We start from the raw sequence: 22,797 nt of genomic DNA on the forward strand, positions 1-22,797 counted from the left end.
GGAACGTAATAGTTTCAGAGTCGAACTGTTGACCGTTTAACCGCAGAAGAGCTTCAGAGAATTGTCTTTTCAGAAAAGTTCTTAAACATGTCACGCTGCACTGAACATTTCCCTGAAGGTCTGCTTTGAAAAGCTCACTGTGTGTGCGGCCTTGGCAAATACAGGCAGAGCGGATTTATCAACCACTGTATATATGAAACAAAGTGGAGCGGATCTAAAACCCTGGGTAGAGCACAGACAATGAACAAGAGGCCAATACTCTGCAATAATAAGAATGTGTTTTAGACACCACATACACCATAAAAAACCTTGTTTGCAATTGCACCCAGTAAACTGTTTGGTTCTCTCACATTTCATCTTGCTTCTTTTTGGACTAGAAGAAAAAAAAATCTAAGGAGAGTTTAGGAATTTCACTTGGGTAATCGCAGTCAGTTTGAAATCCATCTGCCCCAGTGTTTCCATAAAGTCGCTGGCTAATTGAGGTTCTGCAGTAGCAGCCCTAGTTTCTCATTAGCACAACATGATGAAATAAGTGCAGCAAAACATTGCCATAAAAAACATTCTTGTGCAGTGAAAAATATTTCAATACTTCAAGGAAGTTTGCAACAATTTTTGTGTGTGTATTTAAATAGGGGAATACATTAAAACGATTTGTAAAGATTGCCAGAGCGGAATGTAGCAAACATTAGCTGTTAGCTGCAGTTCTCAATCCAGGAGTTTCCATAAGCCTTGGTATTTGAATCTGATGAAATTAGCAGAGGTATACCGCCCTAAGCTCGAATGCTTGGAAGAAGAACTCTTTTCATAAAATACACAATCCCAAGAAATGCATGGTAAATACATGATACAATACGGACTGGTATGGGTAGAAGTGAAGGTTAATACTGTACCATTCCATTTGATCCAGAAATGACTTCTGTAACAGTATGCAAAGGTAATATATTTTTTTACTTCTATATTTATGTATTACATAGACTGTTATATGGCTGATATAATCCCGCTTTCTGACTTTACATAATTACCTTATTTATTTAATTATTTTGCAAATCCAGACTGCATGGCTAGGTGCTTGATTTTACACCTGTGGCAATGGGTCTCACTGAAACACCTAAATTCAATAATTAAGAGCTGTGTTACAATATTGTAAGTATTGTACCTTAAAGATACATATTAGTACTCAAAGCATGCCTATTAGTACCTTTTGAAAGGGAACCACCCAGTGACAGCTTTTGTACCTTTTTTTCTGAGAGTATATAGAAATATTTTACATTGTATTATATATATATATTTGAATACTATACATTTTTTAAATATTAATTTGCTTTCCTTGTCTACATTCTGTTTACAGGTATATCTGTCAGCATCTCCACCTTCAGTCTGGTGGCCATTGCCATTGAAAGATACAGTGCCATTTGCAACCCGCTGAAGTCCAGGGCATGGCAGACCCGTTCTCATGCCTACAAGGTCATCGCTGCCACATGGGTACTATCTGTGGGTATCATGGTGCCCTATCCTGTGTTTAGTATACTGGTGCCATTCAACAAGCCAAACAACATCACGGCTCACATGTGCAGGCTTGACTGGCCCATCAGCCAGGTGGAACAAAGTTGGTGAGTCTTTTGGCTACATTACTTGTATCTTAATGATGCATATATTTTTAATGCTCCAGAAGGAAAACCATGCATTAAGAGCCGGGGCTGAAAACTTTTTGAATTTGAAGATCAGCATAAATTTGACTTATTTTGTCTTTTGGGAAACATATAACTATCTTCTGTAGCCTCTGAGGGGCAGTACAAAATGAAAAAAAAAAAAGTTATTTAGGCAAAATAAGAAAACTGTACACATTCTGTCTTAATGCATGGTTTTTCCTTCTGGAGCATCAGTGAGTGTTTGAACTTTCTGTAATAGTCCCACAGTTGTCCTCAGTGTGAAAAGATAGATCTCAAAATCATGCAGTCATTGTTGGAAAGGGTTCAAATACACAAAAAATGCTGGAAAACCAAAGACACACGCACACACACACACACACACACACACACACACACACACATGTTGGTTTTTGTTGTTTATGGGGACTCTCCATAGGCGTAATGGTTTTTATACTGAACAAACTGTGTGTGCTATTGCCCTACACCAATCCTACACCTAAACCTAGCCCTCACAGGAGACTTTGTGCATTTTTAGATTTTTAAGCCTTTTGAATTACGGGGACTTAGGCAGTGTCCTCATAAACCACCTTCATATTGTAATACCTCTGTCATACCCATGTCATTATACAAATTTGTGTCCTCATAAACCACATAAACATGCACACACACATACTATTTTTCTATTATACTATATTAAGGCCATGACACACTAAACCAACGACAAAGAATGACAGGCCAGCTAGAATGTACAATCTGTCTGAGAGGAAATAACTTACTATACCAGCAGGCATTAGTAGTCTATATTTGTCATTCAATAAAAGAAAGCTAAACAAGGACTGCGGATATACAAACTGTGAACAAAGTACTTGTGTACCATTTTAAATATGAATCACTTTCTTCATTCTCACAGCCATGTTGTTATGAAAATATTTGATATAGTATTGGCTATGCTCAGGTAAAATTACATAAAATTAGAAGAGCTTCTGTGTGTTCTCTTGACTTTGTCATTTGCTTTAGGTTTTCTTCTCATGCACTGGTTTTCTAAGATGAACAGCCAATCAGAGTGACCGTTCCACTGACTGTCAATGGTGTGGAAGACATCACAAAAGCGTTAGTTAGTCACAAAAGGGTTAGTTTTGTTAAAACTTTTATTAACTCACATGGCTCCGGTGAGTAAATGAAGGCTTCCTGTAGTGAATCAATGCATTTTTGTAAGAAAAATATTCATATTTAAAACATTATAAACACTTTTCTCTCACTTCAGCTAATTTTCGTATGCAGAAGCCGTTCCAGGCAGATGACTTTGGCGTAGCCTGTCTGTCTGGAACGGCTTGCACATATGACAGTTAGCGGAAGTGAGAGAAGAGTGTTTATAATGTTTTAAATATGGATATTTTTCTTACAAAAACGCATCGATTCGCTACAGGAGGCCTTTATTCACCCCCCGGAGCCATGTGAGTTAATAAAACTAACCCTTTAATAAAAACAACACTGTTAATGTAATATATCCAGCCGGTACGCACTCTCAGTATATATATATATATATATATATATATATATATATATGCAATTCTATACAGAAAGGGTATGAGTGGAAAGATAAAATATTCAACAAGCAGTCCCTGCTGAGGCAGTGAATAAAAGCGAGACAACCACAACCACGCTGTATAGCAAGGACAAACGGCAGGACCAAAATAGAACTAACAAGCATAAACCAGAGCCTGGAAATTCATGCTGGTTTAAGCTGGGCCGTAAGCAGGGGACCTGCTGTCAGGACTCAACGCTAAATAAGTTCAAAATGCATAACAAGAGCAATTAAATCTTATTCATTAATTGTTAAGCTGAGGTCCAAACCTCCATAGTATTCATGTTTCTCTCTGTTCAGACATTCATGTCAGATGTATCATATCAGTCAACAAGAGCTTCACACAAATCACAGCCTTCTGGTTCAAGTCGTCGTCAGAGACTGGCTAAGAGGGCTGTTGAGCTCCAGGGGGCTCAGATTTGTGACTTTCATAATGTAACTGTACAAACAGGCAAAGTGCCCTTGATGCTCTATGAAATCTCAAAATGACAACTTTTTAATTTTTAATTTATTTATTTTTACGTTTTCGCAGGACTGAACACTCCTAAATTACACACTCTGCTTTTAGTGATAGATACCTAATGCAGCATGGGGCATGCATCACAATTTGGGGTACCAAAAAAAAAAAAAAACTCAATCCACCGGTTGAGAACCAGTGGGTGTAAAAGATCAACCCAACAGAAATAAAGAATCAGAGAAGATATTGGCACAACCCAAACCAGTTAAATTAACTTTGCTTTCTTTTCCACATTGTGCTCATTCTTCCCTAGAAATATAATGCAATTGTCAGGGTTTTGGACTCTTTGTTCTTTGTTTTTCCCTTGTCCTTCCTGAGTTTCCTTATTTTGTTATTTTTCCTGTTCTTGTTAAGTTGATTGATTATTCCTAGCACCTGTTTTAGTTCTCCTTGATAATGTTCTATGTGTTTATAAGTCCTGAGTTCTCCCTGAGTCTTGGTCCGTTCACTCATCCATTTACGTTGTGTTTCCTGTATTACTTTATTTATTCATTAAAACGAAGAACATTTATTTACTCCATGTCTCCTGCGTCTTTCCAGCAACACAACACCGTGACAGCAATATAATAAATAACAAATTTCCATATATAGGAAACTAGTAGGCCTATGTTACGGGGCTGACGAGACGTGAGACATGCGGATCCATATGCAAAGCTTTATTATAAAACATGGTCATAAAACAGGCAGGGTCAGAGATTGGCAAACAGGTATGGCAAGGACAAGACAGAGCAATCCGTGGAGCAAGCGTGGGTCAACGATCAGCGAACAGTATCCAAAGGGGCAAGGCAGAGAGATAATCCAGAAACGAGAGCAATAGTCCAAACGGGGAGCGAACAGAGTCCAAACGGCAAGGCAAAGGGGTAAATCCAAGAAACAAGGCAGGTATCAAAACACGGGTAAACAGGCTAGGCAAGACTAGGACTAGGGCTCCGTAGAGTAGCTATCGCTATGCGAGTGATAAACGCTAAACAATACTCCGCCCCGATGCTGAGGAAGTCCATGGCTTATATAGTGTGTGTTTGGGTGATGGTGATTGCGAGATGGTTCTCAGGTGTGGGCGTGATCATTGTGAATAGCTGTGTATGAGTCCGTGTGGTGAACGAGTGACCTCTGGTGGCTAGTGAACGGAAGTGCATGGTCAGGATTCGTGACATAGCCCCCCCCCAAGAAGCGGCTTCCAGACGCTCCTATATAGTCCAGGAGGGCGGTGGAGCGGAGGCGGAACAGGGGGAGGGACGGAGGGCCAGGTCCGTGAGGAAGTGGGAAGACCAGGGACTGAGGCAGAACCGGCAGAGCAGGACACCCAGGCGGAACCTGAGACCAGGACAGAGCAAGAGCCCACCAGAGCGGAGTAGAAGACCACCAAACCCGAGCAGAAGACCCCCACGGCGGAGCAGACGACCACCAGACCCGAGCAGAAGACCACCACGGCGGAGCAGACGACCACCAGACCCGAGCAGAAGACCACCACGGCGGGGCAGACGACCACCAGACCCGGGCAGAAGACCACCACGGCGGGGCAGACGACCAACAGACCCGGGCAGAAGACCACCACGGCAGGGCAGACGACCACCAGACCCGAGCAGAAGACCACCACGGCGGGGCAGAAGACCACCACGGCGGGGCAGACGACCAACAGACCCGGGCAGAAGACCACCACGGCGGGGCAGAGAACCACCAGACCTGAGCAGAAAAACCTCGCCAGGAAGCAGACTGGGCAGGAAACCATGGCAGAGTCTGAGATCTGGGGGAAACAGAGACAGACAACACAGGGAGAGCAGAGACAGACAATACAGGGAGAGCATTCATGATCTCAGGGGGCGCGGCAGGGCAGGACGAGGATTCATAGAAGGCCTCTTTAGCCGTGACAGGACAGGGCGAGAGCTCACAGACGGCCTCTTTAGCCGTGACAGGACAGGGCGTGAGCTCACAGACGGCCTCTTTAGCCGTGACAGGACAGGGCGTGAGCTCACAGACGGCCTCTTTAGCCGTGACAGGACAGACAGTGAGTTCAGGAACAGCCTCCATGGCCGTGACAGGGTAAACAGGGAGTTCGGGAACGGCCTCCATGGCCGTGACAGGGCAGACCATGAGGTCAGGAACGGCCTCCGTGGCCGTGACAAGGCAGACCGTGAGTTCAGGAACAGCCTCCGTGGCCGTAACAGGGCAGACAGTGAGTTCAGGGACGGCCTCCGTGGCCGTGACAGGGTAGACAGTGAGTTCAGGAACGGCCTCCGTGGCCGTGACAGGGCAGACCGTGAATTCAGGAACGGCCTCCATGGCCGTGACAGGGCAGACCGTGAGTTCAAGAACGGCCTCCGTGGCCGTGACGGGGCAGACCATGAGGTCAGGAACGGCCTCCGTGGCCGTGACAGGGCAGACAGCAAGTTCAGGGATGGCCTCCGTGGCCGTGACAGGGCAGACCGTGAGTTCAGGAGTAGGTGCCACCACTTCGGGAGGTTCTGCAGCGGAAGCCGCCACCTCTGGAGGCACTGGAGCAGACTCGTGGACAGGAGAGGCCTCAGAAGCACACTCGTGGACAGGAGAGGCCTCAGGAGCACAGTGTGCAGCCCACACACTCAAAATGGCAACCGCCATAACAGGAAGCACTGAGGTCAGGGGAACAGTCTCTGTAACAGCCAGGGTTGAGGCCCTGGGAATGCCAGCTGCTCGCACCGATATCAGTGGTGGGTCTCTTATGCTGGATATCAGACAGGGAACTCGAAGGACTGACCTTAGATCTCTGGTGACAGCCTCTGGCAGCTCGGCGGAGGCGTGAAGAGACTCTGGCTGAGGAGCTGGGGCGTGAAGTGACTCTGGCTGGAGCACTGAGACGTGGGCAGACTCTGGCTGGAGCACTGAGACGTGGGCAGACTCTGGCTTGACAGCGACGACGTGAGCAGACTCTGGCTTGACAGCGACTACGTGAGCAGACTCTGGCTTGACGTGAGCAGACTCTGGCTTGACGTGAGCAGACTCTGGCTTGACGTGAGCAGACTCTGGCTTGACGTGAGCAGACTCTGGCTTGGCAGCAATGACCTGAAGGGGTGTTGTTGTTGCCGCCATTTTGCGAGTGAGTGCGGTGTTGCGTTCCTCCGCGACACCCACAGTGAATGAAGAGTCCACACACCGCAAAGCATAGTCCATATACTGAGCGAGTGACGTACGGGGACCCTCACGGATTAAACGTGACTTGAGAGGCTGATTAATGCCCTCACAGAAGAAGTCTATGAGTGCACAGTCCGGCAGATCAGAAAAATAGGCGAGGTCTAAGTACTCTTGTACATATACCTCGAGCGGTCGCGAGCCCTGCTCGAGGGTTAATAGCATCCGTGCAATGTCCTTACCTGGCCAATATCCACAAGTAAAGCCGCTGGATCCTTTGTGGGCCGAGTATTCTGTTACGGGGCTGACGAGACGTGAGACATGCGGATCCATATGCAAAGCTTTATTATAAAACATGGTCATAAAACAGGCAGGGTCAGAGATTGGCAAACAGGTATGGCAAGGACAAGACAGAGCAATCCGTGGAGCAAGCGTGGGTCAACGATCAGCGAACAGTATCCAAAGGGGCAAGGCAGAGAGATAATCCAGAAACGAGAGCAATAGTCCAAACGGGGAGCGAACAGAGTCCAAACGGCAAGGCAAAGGGGTAAATCCAAGAAACAAGGCAGGTATCAAAACACAGGTAAACAGGCTAGGCAAGACTAGGACTAGGGCTCCGTAGAGTAGCTATCGCTATGCGAGTGATAAACGCTAAACAATACTCCGCCCCGATGCTGAGGAAGTCCATGGCTTATATAGTGTGTGTTTGGGTGATGGTGATTGCGAGATGGTTCTCAGGTGTGGGCGTGATCATCGTGAATAGCTGTGTATGAGTCCGTGTGGTGAACGAGTGACCTCTGGTGGCTAGTGAACGGAAGTGCATGGTCAGGATTCGTGACAGCCTACTTATGTTTTTCTGTATACTGCAATGTATGATTATTTATTGATGTATATATGCACTATTATGTATATGAACTACATTTTTTTATACATGTGATAGCTTTATTGCAGCACTCAATTAATTTCTCTTGCATGAGTTTACATAAAGCTGAACACATATTTATCAACATTTATCTGACCTTATAGTATATATTGTAAAATATGTGTGATAAAAAATTGTGATGGGGAAAAGACATGTTCAGTTTTGAAATAGCCACGACATAGTAAGTCGTAGGAATGAATATATTGATAGTTAATATAGATAATGTAATTATATATACTGTATATATATATATATATATATATATATATATATATATATATATATATATATATATATATACAGTGAGGGAAAAAATTATTTGATCCCCTGCTGATTTTGTACGCTTGCCCACCACCAAAGAAATCAGTTTATAATTTTAATGGTAGGTTTATTTGAACAGTGAGAGACAGAAAAACAACAACAACAAAAAATCCAGAAAAATGCATTTAAAAAAAGTTATAAATTGATTTGCATTTTTATGAGTGAAATAAGTATTTGACCCCTTCGCAAAACATGACTTAGTACTTGGTGGCAGAACCCTTGTTGGCAATCACAGAAGTCAGACGTTTCTTGTAGTTGGCCACTAGGTTTGCACACATCTCAGGAGGGATTTTGTCCCACTCCTCTTTTCAGATCCTCTCCAAATGTTTCGAGGTTGATGTTTGGCAGCTTGAACCTTTAGCTCCCTCCACAGATTTTCTATGGGATTAAGGTCTGGAGACTGGCTAGGCCACTCCAGGACCTTAATGTGCTTCTTCTTGAGCCACTCCTTTGTTGCCTTGGCCGTGTCTTTTGGGTCATTGTCATGCTGGAATAGTGACATCACACCATTCTCATACGGTGATACTTGCATTCTACTTCCTGTTTCTCAACACTATCACAGTGATATCACAGTGTGCTCTCATATGATGAGCTAATGAGTGCACGCCTAGCTAGCAGATTTCTGTTATAAGAAACTTCTCCAATCATACAACTGACTTCCAGACACAGCCTTAGATGAAATCAACTGAAATAAAAGAAGACATTAAATCTCTCATGATTAAACAGCTCCACAAACAGCATCACCAGCTCCACTCATTACTGACCTGATTGACTTTATTTCTGACATCTACAAAAGCGCTTATTGAGAATTAGATGCTTTATTGTTTTGTTTGATGTTGCCATCAAAATTATTTGTGTTTGCTTTAGTTGGGCTCTTGACCCTTGACTTTATAATATTATATTTTTGGGGGGCTGCTGAAACTGTGTTTGTAAAGCATATTTGTGACCCTGGACTACAAAACCAGTCTTAAGTGTCAATTTTTCAAAATTGACATGTATACACAATCTGAAAGCTGAATAAATAAGATTTCCAATGATGCATGGTTTGTTAAGATCGGATAATATTTGGCCGATATACAACTATTTGAAAATCTGGAATCGGAGGGTGCAAAAAAATTGCTTTTAAATTTGTCCAAATTAAGTCCTTAGCAATGCATATTACTATGAAGTTTTGATATATTTACGGTAAGAAATTTACAAAATATCTTCATGAAACATGATCTTTACTTAATATCCTAATGATTTTTGGCATAAAAGAAAAATCGAAAATTTTGACCCATACAATGTATTTTTGGCTATTGCTACAAATATACCCCAGTGACTTGAGACTGGTTTTGTGGTCCAGGGTCACATTTGTTATGGCAAGGAATACCAAAAAGAGATTGCAACCAGGTGATATTGGTATGTTGTTGTTGATGATAACAACAAAATCATCACCTACATTCAGTATGCAGTCTTTGTGAGATGTTATCAATCTAAACTTTTTAATTATAACAGCTTTTTGATTATACAGTATAGGATCAAGCAGTGTAATAATTTATGAAGGATTTTAAAAGCATGATAAGTCACAAACATTTTGAGCTACAGTATAATTTAAAAACAAAGAGAGACATCAAGAATCGGTGAATGAATCTCAAAAATGGTGACAATCAAAAGCTTCATGCTGCAATGCATGCTGGGTATCTAGTCTCTGTGCAGTGATATTCCTTTGACCTAAAATTGTGACCATAGTATGAGCTCACATTAGGGCTTTTCACACTGCGCTTAACCCCGGGTTATCGTCGTTCTAAACACCGCTTTTAACCCCGGGTAAAGAAATGTTTCACACCTGTAATTTGAAAGCGGTGCTAAGTTTGTTCAGTGTGAAATGGAGCAGTGTTTGTTTGTTGCTGCAGGATGCTTGGCAACAGACAGCCAATCAGAAATTGAGCAGAGAGGCTCGTGTCACGTCAGTAACAGGAAACGTGCGTTGTGTAAACAGCAGCCGGTGAGAGAAAAGTAAGAAATGTCAAAAGACGGAAATTGTGTGAACTGGAGTGATGAGAAGATGGTATTATTCACTTATTATTCACTTCCATTTATCCTGGGTTTAGGATGACCCAGGGTTAACAAGTTCAAGTGTTAAAAGCCCTATTGAGGGCACTGTGAGGTTACACTTTTAGCTCACTGTTACCTCACATTGTGACAACATCACGAGTATCCTGGGAGATCATGGTGAGATCACTGTGAGATCAAATTGTTGACTGGGCTTGCTGGCTTCATTGCCCTGGCCCTGACGGTACATGACCCCGTCCATCGTTCCTTTGATGCGGTGCAGTTATCCTGTCCCCTTAGCAGAAAAACACCCCAAAGCATAATGCTTCCACCTCCATGTTTGACGGTGGTAATGGTGTTCTTGGGGTCATAGGCATCATTCCTCCTCCTCCAAACACGGCGAGTTAAGTTGATGCCAAAGAGCTCGATTTTGGTCTCATCTGACCACAACACTTTTACCCAGTTCTCCTCTGAATCATTCAGATGTTCATTGGCAAACTTCAGATGGGCCTGTGCATGTGCTTTCTTGAGCAGGGGAACCTTGTGGGTGCTGCAGGATTTCAGTCCTTCACGGTGTAGTGTGTTACCAATTGTTTTCTTGGTGACTATGGTCCCAGCTGCCTTGAGATCATTGACGAGATCCTCCGGTGTAGGTGAGATCTTGCATGGCGCCCCAGACCGAGGGAGATTGACAGTTATTTTGTGTTTCTTCCATTTGCGAATAATCGCACCAACTGTTGTCCCCTACTCACCAAGCTGCTTGGCGATGGTCTTGTAGCCCATTCCAGCCTTGTGTAGGTCTACAGCCTTGTCCCTGACATCCTTGGACAGCTCTTTGGTCTTGGCCATGGTGGAGAGTTTGGAATCTGATTGATTGATTGCTTCTGCGGACAGATTGTCTTTTATACAAGTAACAAACTGAGATTAGGAACACTCCCTTTAAGAGAGTGCTCTTAATCTCAGCTCCCTACCTGTATAAACGACACCTGGGAGCCAGAAATCTTGCTAATTGATAGGGGATCGAATATTTATTTCACTCATTAAAATGCAAATCAATTTCTAACTTTTTTGAAATGCATTTTTTCTTGATTTTTTGTTGTTATTCTGTCTCTAACTGTTAAAATAAACTTACCATTAAAATTATAGACTGATAATTTCTTTGTCAGTGTCAGCAGATAGACACAGGACACAGAGGTAAGTTCAATACAATCAACAGGTTTATTGAGTAGTAGCAGAGGGGAATGAGATGAGCAGAATGTCCAGGTAAGCAGGCGGGGAATGGGAATGTCTGTAGGGGCTTATCTGAATGTGAATGTCTTTTTTCCTTTTCCAGGGTGTAGTAGATGTCCCAAAACGGGACCAGTAGTTGTGACGCAGGCGTAAAAGTTCAGTAAACAGAATCCATCTGGCTAGCCGTGTGTGTTGTGGATTTATTACTACATGGTGTCAGAAGTCTTGATAAAGAAACAAAATAAGGACACTGGACAAACACATCTGATACTCTCCTGATGCCCTTTACTGAATGGCGACGAACTCTGTACTGTTTACATAATGTCTGAGAACGAAGATCACATTCTGAGAGTTTTCCTGTCAGCGCTCCTGACAAATTCGACTGTGAGCGTCTGATCCAAAATGGATCAGACGCTTTCAAAGATACCGTGTCGTGTCGGGATTGAACAAGAGAGATGACGAATTCCAGGTCAATACTCTAATTTACTTCATGGGTGATAAAGCGGAGGATATTTTGAATGCTTCCACTTTAAATACGGATGAAAAACTGAACTACGTGTTGGTGGAAAAATGTTTCAATGATCATTTTGTGGGGAAGCGTAATGTTATTTTCGAGAGAGCCAAGTTTAATATGCGTAAACAAGAACCAGGCGAGTCAGCTGATAGCTTTATAACGGCAGTCCATATCCTGGCAGAACACTGTAATTTTGGAGTTTTGAAAGATGAATTAATATGCGATCGCATTGTTGTGGGGATACAAGACATTGCACTTTCAGAAAAACTCCAGCTGGACTCTGATTCGACATTGAGCAGAGCTATCAGTCAAGTGAAACAGAACGAGACGATTAAACGGCAGCAAGCTATTATGCGGGGCAGCTCTCCACAGACTGATGAAAAAAGCGAAGTGGATGCACTTTCAGGACCAGTAAAAAGAACACATGCAGCATATAACAGTAAACAACAAGCAGGATACGCAATAAAACAGACAGAGAATGCATCCAGCTCAAGTAAATGTTCAAAATGTGGCAGAACCCCTTCTCACAGTTGGAAGGTATGTCCAGCTAAGGATGCGGCATGTCGGAAATCTGAGAGAAGGGAGCATTATGCAGTAGTATGTCATTCCAGACAGCTGGTGCAGGAAGTGTTTGAAGAACAAGACACAGATGAAGACCCCCTTTATCTAGGGGAAGTAAAAGATCACAATGCGGGATGGTACACAAAGCTAACACTGAATGGAGAAAGTATTTCCTTTAAAATTGACACCGGCGCCGCTGTCACAGCCATCACCACAAAACTATATGATTACAGAAGAGACGGACCATTGATGGAAACAAACAAAAAAACTGTACGGGCCCAATAATAAAAGACTACTGGACAACTAAAAGACTGGCAGGACAAGTAATGTGTAGAAAGCAAAGACAGCACAACCTCTCAGCCTGTTTTTGTGATCGATTCACTTTCCAGACCCCTACTGGGCCTGCCAGCTATTGAGGCATTACAGCTTATTGAACGGATTGATGCAGTAGAATTACCAGAAGAAAGGTTCAAAAAGAAATTTCCAAAAGTGTTCACTGGATTGGGAAGGCTAGAGGGAGATTACTACATGCCCTATGCACTCACAACCCCACGCAGAGTGCCGACTCCTTTGGAAAACAAAATAAAGGAGGAATTAGAGCGCATGGAACAAATGGGGGTGATTTCAAGGATAGAACGACCGACAAAATGGTGTGCCGGCATGGTGCCTGTGGTAAAGCCAAATGGAAAAATCAGGATATGTGTCGATTTAACTAAGCTAAATGAGGCAGTATGCAGAGAGCGGCATATATTACTTTCCGTTGAACAGTCACTGGCCCAACTGAACGGTGCAACAATTTTTACCAAGCTGGACGCACGATCTGGCTTTTGGCAGATACCACTGGCACAAGAGTGCAGAGAACTCACAACATTCATCACACCATTTGGTCGATTCTGCTTTAATGTCCTACCTTTCGGCATCAACTCGGGTCCAGAACACTTCCAGAGACGTATGTCTCAGCTCTTAGAGGGAATAACAGGAGTAATATGCCATGCCGATGACGTGTTAGTATGTGGCAAAAATAAAGCCCAACACGAGGAGTGACTGACTGAGGTCCTCTGCAGAATTCAGAAAGCCTAACTTTAAATGAGAAGTGTTCCTTTGCACAGTCGGAAGTTTTGTTTGTAGGCCACAAAGTGAGTTCTGAGGGAATTGCACCAGATCTAGAAAAGGTGAGGGCAATTGTGGAGATGACTACACCTCAAAATGTGGCAGATGTTAGACGTTTCCTGGGCATGGCCACATACAGTACATGAGCAAGTTCATACCCCATTTCACCGATGATACAAAACCACTTCGTGATCTATTAGCCAAGCAGAACGATTGGATTTGGGGCAGTGTGCAGCAAGCAGCTTTTGAAAAGATAAAATCTGACTTGTCATCAACCCAAGTATTGGCACAATACAAGCCAGACACAAAAACAAAAGTGTCCGCTGACGCATCCTCTTTTGGATTAGGAGCAGTCTTTACCCAGATGCAGAAGGACAAGGAAAGGTGTCCAGTGGCTTTTATTTCACAAACTCTGTCTGAGACGGAACAGAGATTTGCCCAGGTAGAGAAAGAGGCGTTGGCAGTAACGTGGGCCTGTGAAAGACTCAGCTCGTACCTGATTGGCCTCCAATTTACAATAGAAACAGATCACAAGACACTGTTGGACCTTCTGGGAACAAAGGCACTTAATGACTTACCCCCCAGGATTCAAAGATTCCGTCTGAGACTTCTGCGATACACATACAACATAGTGCATGTTCCAGGCAAGATCTTAGTTACAGCAGATGCATTGTCAAGAGCCCCAATAAGATAACTCTCAAGTGAGGAAAAGGAGCTGGAAAGAGAAACACAAGTTTTTGTAGATGCAGTACATAACGCCTTGCCAGCGTCAAAGTCAAAGCTACAACAAATAGTGGAAGCACAGCAACTGGACAGGATCTGCAGGCAGTTGATGGAGCAATGTAAGATGGGGTGGACAAGACAGGAGGAACTAAAAAAGACATAAAACCTTACTGGATCCATCAAGGTGAGCTGTACACTGCTAATGGCCTCTTGATGAAAGGGCAGAGAGTTAGCTGGGTTACACGAGGGACATATGGGAGTATCCAAGTGTAGGGCTCGAGCACAGCAGTCAATGTGGTGGCTGGGCCTAAGCAGCCAAATCGCTAAAATGGCTGCACAGTGTGAGATATGTTTGAGACATCAACCTCAGCACACAGAACCTATGATACCATCCCAATTACCTGGATTGCCTTGGCAAAAACTGGCGGCAGATCTGTTCTTCCAGAAGGGCACAGCCTACCTCTTGGTTATCGACTACTTCTCAAGCTATATTGAAATTGAAAAGATCTCCACCACTACAGCTAAAGGTGTAATAGAAGCCCTGAAGGCCATTTTCTCTAGGCATGGAGCGCCAGAAACAGTAATAAGTGACAATGGCCCACAATTCACATCGGCCGAGTTTTTAGCCTTTGCTGCATATTATGATTTTATTCATATAACCAGTAGCCCATACTTTAGCCAAAGCAATGGGGAGGCAGAAAGGGCCGTGAAAACAGTCAAGGCATTGCTGCTAAAGAATCAAGATCCTCACTGTGCACTGTTTGCCTACAGAGTCACACCGCTGCTACATGGGCCCTCACCAGCTGAAAGGTTAATGGGCCGGAAATTGAGATCTCCACTGCCACAAGCAAAGTCACTATGGCCGAACAGACGAGTGTTCAAAGAAAAAAACGAACGGCTTAAAATAACACAGACACTGAACTTCAACAGGAGACACAAAGCCACTGCGGGGCCTGAGCTGAAACCAGGAGAAGCAGTATGGAACTCCAAATCACAACAACCAGCAACGGTGCTTGGCAAAGCAAATACACCAAGGTCCTACATAGTTCAGGCAGGAACAGAGGAACCTAGGAGAAACAGAGCACGCCTTCTTGCTCAACCAGAGCTTTCAGTGCCGGCACCAGAGACCCCAGTGTTCCAGAGGGAAACTACAATAGTACAATCAGAGCTGTCTGTTGAAGTACCAGAGATCGCAGTGCCCAGGAGAGAAGTAGAAGCGGAACAGGTACCTGAAACCACATGCATGGAGAGAGCAAACACTGAGAAGAGGGGAGAGCCTACAAGAAGACAAGTGAAGCCACCAAAGTGGCTTAGAGATTATGTTCACTGAATTAAGCATAATAAGAACACCGAAGAAAGACCACCAGTATTCTCACAAGTTGATTGTTCATTTATTCTCGAAATATGTTTACAGAAATGTTCAAAAGTTAAAGTTGCCCCGAGGAGGGGAGATGTAGTAGATGTCTCAAAACGGGACCGGTAGTTGTGACGCTGGTGTAAAAGTTCAGTAAACAGAATCCATCTGGCTAGCCGTGTGTGTTGTGGATTTATTACTACACAGGGGATCAGGAGGTAACAGTGGAGCGTGGAGAACAGGGATAGGAACACTGGAGCAACTGGTAAGTAGACAAAAGGTAAGTGGGTCAGGTTAGTCAACATGGAAAGTTTGAGACCAGACAGTGAGTGAACGGGAGGAGTGCAGGGATATAGTGCTGCTGATTAGTGCTGACAGGTGGTGGTAATCAGAAATCAGGGGATTGGGATCTGGTCTTTGGTGGAGACTTTGGTGACTGTGGTGGCTCTCTGACAGTCAGTGGGCAAATGTATAAAATCAGCAGGGGATCAAATGATTTTTTCCCTCACTGTATATATATATATATATATATATATATATATATATATATATAATAATAATAAAAAAAAAAAAATAATATATATATATATATATATATATATATATACATATATTCACACAGTAGTCAACAATTGAAGTCGAAAAAACCTTTCATCAAAGTCCAAGGTGCGTTCTTGTCTTAGTACAACTTTGATTAACTTTTTTTTTATCCACTTCAAATTTTGACTACTGTAGATATATGTGTGTGTGTCGGTCTGACTATTCATGATGTTGATTTTGCTTTGTTTAAATGAGAAAAAAACAAACAAACACACAGGTATTAAAGATCACACATTATAAATTTGTTTTGCATAAAAAGGTGCTTCCCAATATCACACCCTCATCTCTTACACCCACTTCCTGGTTGGATTAGTATTGCTTTTATTGCCTTTGTGCTGGAGCTCGTAATTTGAGCTCGTAATTTGAAAGCCACACGGGAAACAAGAGGAGAGAAAAGTGTCTTTGATATCAGATAAGTGCAGCATAGAAAGGAGCGCCAAGCACAAAGCTGTCTGATAGATAAAAAAGATCAGAGGAACGGACTACCGGAGATGCTTTCAGGGAACACTCCCACGCTGTCATTTGAATATTATAAAATGACATCATATTATGGGGTAAAGGTTTTTAATTTAAAGTTTGACATTCAAGTATTGCATTGTCCTATTGTATGCCAGAGCTGACCATCTGACCACATTATTTTAAATACTGCGTGACTGAATCTAAAGCTTCTGTTGTTTATTGCAGATCCTTTAAATAGCAGAAACGAGTTAAACAATAGTATACCTCTGTTGCACTGAATATCACCGCAGCTGCTTCAGAACTACCAGATTAGAGGACTTGATATAAAAGTTTTTAAAATTAATTTCAGACACCTCAGAATTTCAATTGAACCTTAGATCTGCTTTGATCAATATACCAAAACAGACCAGGGCTGTTTCCCAAAAGTGTCGGAAGCCTATTAGAGAGCATTGTTCTCAATGTTTTCTACAATCTACTTTTGGAAGACGCAGCTCAGTACTGTATCACCAGTCATTTGTTCTAATTTGTCCACTACTGACATGTAGTTCTTTGGTTTCATTATCTGTATACCCTACCTTTTCATTGACAGATATTTTGCTCTCTTTCTCTCTGTTAGGTACGTCTTGTTGCTCTTAATTCTGTTCTTCATCCCAGGTGTGGTGATGATAATCGCCTACGGTCTCATATCCAGAGAACTCTACAGAGGAATTCAGTTTGAACTGGAGCAGAAGAAAGACTCTAGTGGTATGAACCATTTTTTAAGCCCTCACACCATAATTTAAGTTAGCCCTTGAAGCCCTGAGTTGCCTGACTAAAATGGTTTAACATCTGGAAAACTGCTAAAAGATTGCACTAATTCTGAATTGTTTACTGGCTATAGTTTTTGATTCAGTGTTTCCTGCAATCAGTCAAAATAAGCAGGTGTGTAATGGTACACAAACATTATGGTTCGCTACATACCTCGGTTTTGATGTCACGGTTTTGAAAAACTAAGCATAAAATTGTTTTTTTATATTAAACAGTGGTTTACTGAACAAATTGCTCTTTCTGTAAATAAATTTAATTACAATTAAAAGTTTCTTAGGGATAAAAATCTATATCAGATTCTGCTCTAAACTAGGGAGCCCATTTACATTACTGTGAGGTTACAATTAACAACAAAGCCCAAAATTAAATTCAATTACTATTTATTTTTATATAATAATCAATGTTCAAATTGTATCCACACATCTAAATTGCACATGATGCAGTTTTTAAATTAACTTCTAAATTATAAAATTACACAGTAATTTACACATTTACACAGTGGCTGTCATAACTTGTTTCATAACAGATTTATTTAGAAATACATTAAATAATTAAGACATCACTAACAGGTAAAGTAAAATATAATGAGTATATAGTCTAATAATTTACGAAATGCTCTTCTGTACACTTCATTTCTCTAGCGAACTAATGAGCTGTGGACACTGATGACTTGCCTGAGGTAAATGAAATGCTACGTGACATTTTGTTTACAAGCTTTTTTATTGACGTCTTTCTGCAGTTTAAACACTGATTGAGCGATAACGTGAGGGTTGAGATGTTCATTCATGTTTATTTCACGTTAAAACTAGTAGTAAAGAAGAAGGAATGATCTCGCTCACTCGCGCTCTGTGAGGCATTTATACAGCGATCTGTCTTGCCAAGAGTGTCAAAACAGCATTAATTGTTTAAATTTCCTGATCAAATGGACAGAATTTGAAAGATGAGACTTTGTTTCTTATCAAATGTAACAATATATAAAACTGGAGGTTTCCAATGAAGTTCCACTCGTGCAGTGGTTAAAACAATGCTGTATTTGTACCAAACTGAAATATATTTACATTACATTACAAGATATATACCGAAGGTTTTCAGTACGAATACGTGTACCATTACACCCCTAGTAAAAAGTTGTCATGCCATCATTTGTGACATTTTTTTTAGCAACCTTTTAAAAACTTTTTTTTAACATGAAGTAAATGCTACGAGTGAGGTTGCTGGGTTTTTTGGCCATTCTCAAAGGCTCAACGGTCTTTTCCCCTCTCTCTCCATTTGTGAGAGATGCTGCTTGACCCATTTCTCCCATGGCGAGGACTGAATGCACTAAGGTCATGCTGAGTACCTCCCTGGGCATTAAGGCTATTTGTGCACCGATGTGCTGGATGTAAGTTCTCTCAGGGAGAAGCTTTAGACAACTTCAGTGAGGTGGAAAGAGGTACTTCTGAGGGCATTTTTTAGTTAAAGACCTCTACAGGTACCTTTTATTAGAAGTATTCTTCAAAAAGTACTATTTGAACTTGTCTTGCACCATTGCTGTGATCAAATAAATTAGGCTGGAAAAAGACAGAGAGTAAATAGAGAAGTTACTGCTTTGGAGAAATGAAAGTAGCGACATGCATAAGGTCTTACATATTTAATCAGGATACTGGTTATACAGGTTGTTATTTGCACTACTATGTAACTCCCTTGTATCATGTGCATGCATAGTGTTAAAATTTAAATGAGCTGATGCATCCTCCTTATGTTGTTGTGCCCTGCCAAACCCACTTCATGCCATCTGCATTAAATTGTGGTGTCACTGGAGTTTTCTGAAGTGTCTTTGGACAGCGCATGAAAAGGTTATGATGTCGTGCTCTAGGACTTTTTAAATAAATAATAATAAATTCAACATTTGAAAATGTATTGTGTATATACTCTTCGTTCCCGCAGCACTACAAAATGGCAAGTTTGTTTATTTTATATATATACAACTTTATTTAAACAACATATATACAAAAAACATCTGTATGTTTATATGTTTTTGTAATAAAAACATGACAAATATGTCCAAAAATGTATTATGCACACATAAACATACATATTTGTATGGGCTAGATATACTCACTGGCCATTTATTAGGTACACCTTGTCAGTACCAGATTGGACCTAATTTTGCCTTCAGAACTTCCTTAATTCTTCATGCTATAGATTCAACAACATGCTGGAAACATTGGTCAGAGATTTTGGTCCATATTGACATAATGGCATCATGCAGTTGCTGCAGATTTGTCGGCTGCACATCCATGATGCAATGCTCCCATTCCATCATGTCGCAAAGGTGCTTAATTGGATTGGGATCTGTGACTATGGAGGCCAATTGAGTATAGTTACATCATTGTCATGTTCAAGAAACCAGTTTGAGATGATTTGAGATTTGTGACATGGCACGTGATTCTGCTTGAAGTAGCGATAACAAGTCGGACATATTGTGGTCATAAAGCGGAGGACATGGTCAGCAACAATACTCAGGTAGGTTGTGCTGTTTAAACTGCTCACTTAGTACTGAAGGAGTTTTAAAGTGTTTCAAGAAAACATCCCCCACCACCAGCACTAGCCTAAACTGTTGATACAAAGCAAGGATGGATCCATGCTTTCATGTTGTTTACACCAAATTCTGACTAGCAGAAATCGAGACTCATCTGACCAGGCAGCCTTTTTTCCAGGCTTCAATTGTCCAATTTTGGTGAGTCCATGGGTATTGTAACGTCAGGTTCTTAGCTGACAGGAGTGGCACCCGGTGTAGTCATCTGCCGCTCTAGCCCATCTGCTTCGATGTGTTGTGCTGTAGCCCAAGGTTCATTGTGCTGTGTGTTCAGAGATGCTCTTCTGCATAACTTGGTTGTAACGATTGGTTGAGTTACTGTTGCCTTTCTATCAGCTAGACCAAGTCTGGCCATTCTCCTCTGACCTCTTGGCCACAGAAATGCTGCTCACTGGATTTTCTCTCTTATGGACCATGCTCTGTAAACCCTAAAGATGATTGTGTGTGAAAATCTTAATAGATCAGCACTTTCTGAAATACTCAGACCAGCCCATCTGGCAACAACAACCATTCAAAGTCACTTTTTTATCTAGACCATGTCTACATGCCTAAATGCATTGTTGCCATATGATTGGCTGATAATGTTTACAATAATGAGCAGATGATCAGGTGTACATAATAAAGCCACCATTAATACATGTACATACTGTATATTACATTTGCATATAAGCTTTGAATTCAACCAAGTCTGTGATGTTTAGATCCTCTATTGGTCATAGGTATTTTTGTTATACAGCTTCAAAAATCAGCGTTCAGCTAAATTTTGTATGCAGCAGAATGGGAAATTTCTTCTGCATTTTTGGTCTCTTGTGTTTGCATGGGTATGAATAGAGTGCCAAGTCTAGTGTGACTGCAACTAGTAAAAAATGGAATCAATTGCCAATGCACCTTCATTTGTCATATCTTTTTTTTATGTACAGGTGTAAAGAATGGGTTGAATGGAGCACTGTCTTCTGGCCATGATGAGAGCGATGGATGTTATATCCAAGTCCCAAAGAAGCCCCCCGCTATGGAACTTTCTGCTCTGACCACCTCCGGCACGGTCAAGGCAGACCGTCCACGGAGCAACACTTCAGAGGCAAAGCTCATTGCCAAAAAACGAGTGATCCGAATGCTGATCATTATAGTTGCCATGTTCTTCATATGCTGGATGCCTCTATACTCTGCCAACACCTGGAAGGCTTTTGACCAAAAGTCAGCCCAGCGCACACTTTCCGGAGCTCCGATCTCCTTCATTCAGCTACTGTCCTATACCTCAGCCTGCGTCAACCCCATCATCTACTGCTTCATGAACACCCGCTTCCGGAAGGCTCTCTTGGTCACCTTTGGGTGTTGCAGGCGCCCATGCCACAACCGGAGGAAGAGGAGGGAAGGTGATGATGAGATCACTGGAGTCACAGGGGCCTCCATATCAAAGTTCAGTTATACCACCGTTAGCACGGTAGGACCGTGTTAGCATTAGCATTGCAGGCGTCTTCAGTTTGATACATGAGCTGTGTGCTTGTGACATTTACTGAGTTCAGATCACCAGATATGTTCTTCTTTTTCATGGTGTCAACATGCTTTGTTCAATGTGTCAGTGTTAATTTTTATTTGGAAAAGAATACCTCATTTGTCTGTTCTCTCTGCCCAATGTTGGTGTGTTAGTGGTAAACTGTCTGGCTGTCTTCAATTTAAACCATTGTGATACATTCACAAGGTGTGGTGCACGGGACGTGCAAAGATGTAGCTATATTTTTGTTGTGTAAGACTTTTCAGAGGATGATCTTATCATGCATGGGAAGTGTTCATAGAGAAATACCATAGAAATATTCTTGTATCTTTGATGTTATAGAACCAAATATTGCATGTTGCATGATGAATCCCAAGACTACTCTTGTAGATAGCAGCTTTCCGGCTACAAAATGGTACATTTTCTTGTCTATTTTGAGTGTTGTGATGTATCATCTGTATTTTGTTCTCTGATGGTGTCTTTGTCTTAATGAGCTTAGCTTAAATGGCACAACAGAGAGTCCTTCTTTTGTGTATTCTGCTAATAACAACATCAGATGATTTTGTAAGAGACCATGTTTAATTTCTGCTCCTTCTTTTCTGATACACATCTCCTACAAAAGTTATCCTACATGAAGATGTATCAGGTGGGCAAGGCAATTCAGTCGTCAACGGAATCAACGGTCTCTTGGAAATCTTCACCCCAGTTGAAGTGATGCCATGGTCAAAACTGCCAAGCTGCATGACATGTTGGAATTGTAATGCCCTGGCACTGAAGATTATGATATAAACGGAAAGTAATAAACTGTGGAAGGAAGTTTGATGTGATTGTCTTGGAGGCACTAATGTTCTAACAGACATTCTCATTAAAACACTACCAAAAAGAAAAAAAAAAGAAAAGTATTCAGTCTATCTCAAATTGCAATTGCTCTAATCGATTTCTTCCTTATTGCTGAAGCTGATGAGACACCTGGGATATTCGGCTTCTTGCCTTGCCCCAAAGAACCCTCTCTGAATATATGAAAGGTGAGCTAAGCTCTTGTTTGTGCTGAAATTAGTTTATTCAGCGGTTCATGCTAAACATGAAAGCTGGATCTGCACAGCAAAACCAAGCGCTTTAAAATTCATCCTCAAAAGGATGGAGCACACATGAGATGTTTGTGTGCTTATACTTGGTTCATCTTATTATCCACTATGATTGCTGAAAATGTATAAAAACTATACAACATAGTAAAAA

The 22,797-nt window shown here is 41.9% G+C and overlaps 1 protein-coding gene across 1 annotated transcript in view; it reads left to right on the forward strand.

Annotated features, from left to right (window-relative positions):
- LOC306874011 (cholecystokinin receptor-like) overlaps positions 1 to 22,433 on the forward strand; it is a gene marked incomplete at its 5' end in the record, with an annotated part of 41,809 nt that extends 19,376 nt beyond the window's left edge. Inside the window, 3 exons of the mRNA XM_079423669.1 lie at positions 1,349 to 1,610; positions 17,301 to 17,428; positions 20,990 to 22,433. Coding sequence (XP_079279795.1) covers positions 1,349 to 1,610; positions 17,301 to 17,428; positions 20,990 to 21,525 — 926 coding nt within the window. The 3' untranslated portion in view covers positions 21,526 to 22,433. The remainder of the gene's footprint in view (positions 1 to 1,348; positions 1,611 to 17,300; positions 17,429 to 20,989) is intronic.
- Positions 22,434 to 22,797: the final 364 nt, after the last annotated feature.

This window comes from Barbus barbus (genome assembly GCF_936440315.1).
Source record: "Barbus barbus genome assembly, chromosome: 8".
Lineage (NCBI taxonomy): Eukaryota > Metazoa > Chordata > Actinopteri > Cypriniformes > Cyprinidae > Barbus > Barbus barbus.